This window comes from Martes martes (assembly GCF_963455335.1).
Source record: "Martes martes genome assembly, chromosome: 3".
NCBI lineage: Eukaryota > Metazoa > Chordata > Mammalia > Carnivora > Mustelidae > Martes > Martes martes.
Window position 1 is genome coordinate 177,276,521 of NC_137890.1, and position 4,619 is coordinate 177,281,139.

General features: G+C 57.2%; 1 protein-coding gene across 1 annotated transcript; it reads left to right on the forward strand.

Annotated features, from left to right (window-relative positions):
• The first annotated feature begins 308 nt into the window (after positions 1 to 308).
• Positions 309 to 4,389, forward strand: FZD5 (frizzled class receptor 5). The gene is made up of 2 exons (XM_080798501.1): positions 309 to 451; positions 731 to 4,389. The coding sequence occupies exon 2, from the start codon at positions 994 to 996 to the stop codon at positions 2,764 to 2,766; it is 1,773 nt and encodes a 590-aa protein (XP_080654627.1). The 5' UTR covers positions 309 to 451; positions 731 to 993; the 3' UTR covers positions 2,767 to 4,389.
• Positions 4,390 to 4,619: the final 230 nt, after the last annotated feature.

Below are 4,619 nucleotides of genomic sequence, written 5' to 3' on the forward strand. Positions count from 1 at the left end.
GCAGCCGGCTGGACGCGGCGGCGGGCGAGCACCATGCAGTACCGGCGGGGCCAGCGCCGGCTGCTCGCAGTGCACTGAGGCAGCGGGATCCCCTGGGGGCCGCACACCGCCTTCCTCTAGCCCAGGTGCTGCCAGGCGCGCTCGCCCTTCGTCCGGCTCCCGGACCCCAGTGGAACGCACGGCCTGCTCCTGCTCTGCCCCGCTCGGATCATGCGGGGGGCCCCGGAGGAGGAGAGGGCGAGTGACCAGCCTGCGGCGACCACGTTCAGGGTGCGACCCCCTGTCTGAGACGCCCCCACCTGCTGCCATGTGCCGCGTCTCGGATTACCCAGCCTATCGCCAAACTTTCCCGGTGCCAGCCCGTCTCTGAGTCGCATTTCTGAGCGAGTGTCCCAGGGTCGGAGAACCCAGGCTGGGGGCCGACTATCTGCTTCTCTTGGGATCCGCGAAGGTGAGAGCCCGCGCCTTCCCCTTTCTCCCTGTTCTTTTCCCCGTTCCTCCGCCCTTTTCCAGGCGGCTGAGCTTTCTGACCCCGGGGTACAGCCCGGAGGGCCCAGCGTGGAGGGAGGTGGGGGGCTGGGGATGGGCTGGGAGTCAGTAGTTTGGTTCCCGGAGGTGGAGGGGAAGGAACGGAGAGACGTTAACTTAGAGATTTGGAGAGCGCTTGCGGGGACTGTGCCGTTGACTCGCCTCTAATTGGGAGTGGTTGCAATTCTTCTTCTCCCCCCAGCTTCTCTTTTAAAGAGTACTTTCCCTGGAATCGGAGCCCTAACCGTCCCTCCCCGCCCTATCTGGAGAAGAGCTGAGCGCTGCCTGCGGAGGCAGCGCCTTCCCGAAACATTTTTGCTTTGGACGGATTTAAGAGAAAAAGAAACCAACAGGTTGCCAGCCCCGGCGCCACACACAAGTCGGCGGAAAGGCCGGCCCGGTTTCCCCTGGCTGCGTGGGCCCCGCGCGGGCTGCGGCAGGCGAGGCGAGGGTAGGGAGGGGGCTATGGCTCGGCCTGACCCGTCCGCACCGCCCTCGTTGCTGCTGCTGCTCCTGGCGCAGCTGGCGGGCCGGGCGGCGGCTGCCTCCAAGGCCCCCGTGTGCCAGGAAATCACAGTGCCCATGTGCCGCGGCATCGGCTACAACCTGACGCACATGCCCAACCAGTTCAACCACGACACGCAGGACGAGGCTGGCCTGGAGGTGCACCAGTTCTGGCCGCTGGTGGAGATCCACTGCTCGCCGGACCTGCGCTTCTTCCTGTGCTCCATGTACACGCCCATCTGCCTGCCGGACTACCACAAGCCGCTGCCGCCCTGCCGCTCGGTGTGCGAGCGCGCCAAGGCCGGCTGCTCGCCGCTCATGCGGCAGTACGGCTTCGCCTGGCCCGAGCGCATGAGCTGCGACCGCCTCCCGGTGCTGGGCCGCGACGCCGAGGTCCTGTGCATGGATTACAACCGCAGCGAGGCCACCACGGCGCCCCCCAGGCCCTTCCCGGCCAAACCCACCCTCCCAGGCCCAGCAGGGGCCCCGGCCTCCGGGGGCGAGTGCGCCGCCGGGGGCCCGTCGGTGTGCAAGTGCCGCGAGCCCTTCGTGCCCATTCTGAAGGAGTCGCACCCACTCTACAACAAGGTGCGCACGGGCCAGGTGCCCAACTGCGCGGTGCCCTGCTACCAGCCCTCCTTCAGCCCCGACGAGCGCACGTTCGCCACCTTCTGGATTGGCCTATGGTCTGTGCTGTGCTTCATCTCCACCTCCACCACCGTGGCCACCTTCCTAATAGACATGGAACGCTTCCGCTACCCCGAGCGCCCCATCATCTTCCTGTCTGCCTGCTACTTGTGCGTGTCGCTGGGCTTCCTGGTGCGCCTGGTGGTGGGCCATGCCAGCGTCGCCTGCAGCCGCGAGCATAGCCACATTCACTACGAGACAACAGGCCCTGCGCTGTGCACTGTCGTCTTCCTGCTGGTCTACTTCTTTGGGATGGCCAGCTCCATCTGGTGGGTCATCCTGTCGCTCACCTGGTTCTTGGCAGCTGGCATGAAGTGGGGCAACGAGGCTATCGCCGGCTACGCACAGTACTTCCACCTGGCCGCGTGGCTCATCCCCAGCGTCAAGTCCATCACGGCGCTGGCACTGAGCTCCGTGGACGGGGACCCGGTGGCCGGCATCTGCTACGTGGGCAACCAGAACCTGAACTCGCTGCGCGGCTTCGTGCTGGGCCCGCTGGTGCTCTACCTGCTGGTGGGCACCCTCTTCCTCCTGGCGGGCTTCGTGTCGCTCTTCCGCATCCGCAGCGTCATCAAGCAGGGCGGCACCAAGACGGACAAGCTGGAGAAGCTGATGATCCGCATCGGCATCTTCACGCTGCTCTACACGGTGCCGGCCAGCATCGTCGTGGCCTGCTACCTGTACGAGCAGCACTATCGCGAGAGCTGGGAGGCGGCGCTCACCTGCGCGTGCCCGGGCCCCGACGCCGGCCAGCCGCGCGCCAAGCCCGAGTACTGGGTGCTCATGCTCAAGTACTTCATGTGCCTCGTGGTGGGCATCACGTCGGGCGTCTGGATTTGGTCCGGCAAGACTGTGGAGTCGTGGCGGCGCTTCACGAGCCGCTGCTGCTGCCGCCCGCGGCGGGGCCACAAGAGCGGCGGCGCCACCGCTGCCGGGGACTATGACGCGAGCGCAGCGCTCACGGGCAGGACCGGGCCGCCGGGCCCCCCCACAGCCGCCGCCGCGGCCGCCGCCTACCACAAGCAGGTGTCCCTGTCGCACGTGTAGGAGGCCGAGGCCCAGAGGGGCCGGGAGTTGAGGGGGGGGAGGGGGTGTTTTGTTTGGTAGCTTTGCCAAGTTCACTTCCGTTTACCCTCATGGTGCTGATGCCCCCTCCTGGGGCAACTTGGAGAGAGGGGAAAAGGGCCCCTTCAAGGAGCACCTGTCCCAGGACTTCTCAAAGGGGCTCAGCTCGCGTGTATTCCATTTTGCGTTTCTTACTACCTTCTTTTTTTTTTTTATTTTGGGAAACCCTGTTTTTAATTTATATGTAGTTTTCTTAATTTTTAACTTTGTTGCATTTTGGCAACAAAATTTACCTTTGCTTTGGGGGCTTTACAATCCTAAGGTTGGCATTATAATGAAGTTCCGCTTGGTTCAGGTTTCTTTGAACTGTGTGGTCTAATTGGGAAAATATATTTCCTATACTTGTGTCTTTAAAAAAAAAAATGTGAACAGTGAAAGTTTAGGTTGCTATGACTGGGGAGTTGTTGGGTGTGCTTTCTCAGCTTGTTTTCTCCTTTCACTGCTTAAAGTGTCCAAGATGCTTTAAGGTGAGCTGCTTGTCTGTTTATAGTCCCTGAGTTAGGGGAAACCCCAATTCATGCCAAGGAGGGGAGCATAATGTGGTTAGGGCCCCCTCAAAGTGACAAGGTTAGAGAGTGTTTGACGATTTTGTTTATTTATCGAGCTTCAGTTTCTTTTCTGTAGTACTTGTAATCATTCTTATTCTTAACAGCACCCAGCGTGTCTTGAATAAGTTAGAGGTGGCATTATCGAGTGCTGGTATAAATATTTGGAAAATTGAAAACCTAAGGGATGGTGATTGGTTGAGCTTGAATTCTAGACTGGTAAAATGGCAGCTTTGTGCCAGAGAAGGAGTGGGTGGTTCTTAATAGGCTTCAGTGATCCCATTTTTTTTTTTTTTTTTAAAGAACCTGTGTTCTGATTTTGGTCAAAGTAAACTCCCACTCCCTTCTTCTGGAATACTTAGAGATAGTTGTTAAAGGGGCTGCTTTTTTAGATTTAAGGACTAAACATACCTCCAGTAATTAAGTAAATTTCCAACACTTCTCTTATCTGCTCCACCCATCCCACCTCCTTTATCATGTTAAACAGTCTTTTTGCTTTTCTTATTCCTCCTCTCCTGGAGAGCTGTGATTAAGAAACCACACCCACCCTTGAATGGGGTGCTTGAACTGGGGGGAGGGAGGCTGGCTACCTGTGAACAAACATTGGCAGCAAGGAGGGAAAAATAAGTGTCCCTGGACTTTGGACTAGTTTAATAGTCAGATAGTCCCAAAGCAGCAAAACACGGCTTTCTGCAGTCTCTCAAAACAAATGACACACAGGATACACTTGCGTAAGCTTCTTAAATATGGATCAGGGTCCTGCTGCTGCAGGAGGAAAGCTGTCCTCTCTCCCCCACATCAGTTTGTTTCTCTTTTTTTTCCCCCCTCAGAAAACCTATGTATTGATGAGCACATACTTGCATGAACCCACATGCAAATACACATGCACTTTGCTGTTAGAGAATTGTTTGTTTTCCTAAATCTTCTTAACCATTGGTATACGAAGGCCTATGTATGAACACACACACACATTTCTTTCCTATTAAAGAATTCTGTTTGCTTTTCTAATCTGTTTAACTGTTCCTTTGTGAAGAATCTGAGGCCATGACTTGGGGAAGGCGGCGAGAGTGCATTGGCCTGCAAAATGCCAGTGACCAGGGAGGGTAGAGTGGGGACTGTATTTAGGAAGCTAAAACAGCAAAAACAATTGGAAAATTTAGAATGGCTCCCTAGGAAAATTACGAGTCTGGGCATTTGAGCTTCATTTAAACCGAAGTTGCAAAAGTAAGG

Bases quoted from the DNA above. Each gene is read 5' to 3' on its own strand.
- FZD5 (XM_080798501.1), top strand. From the start codon at position 994: ATGGCTCGGCCTGACCCGTCCGCACCGCCCTCGTTGCTGCTGCTGCTC.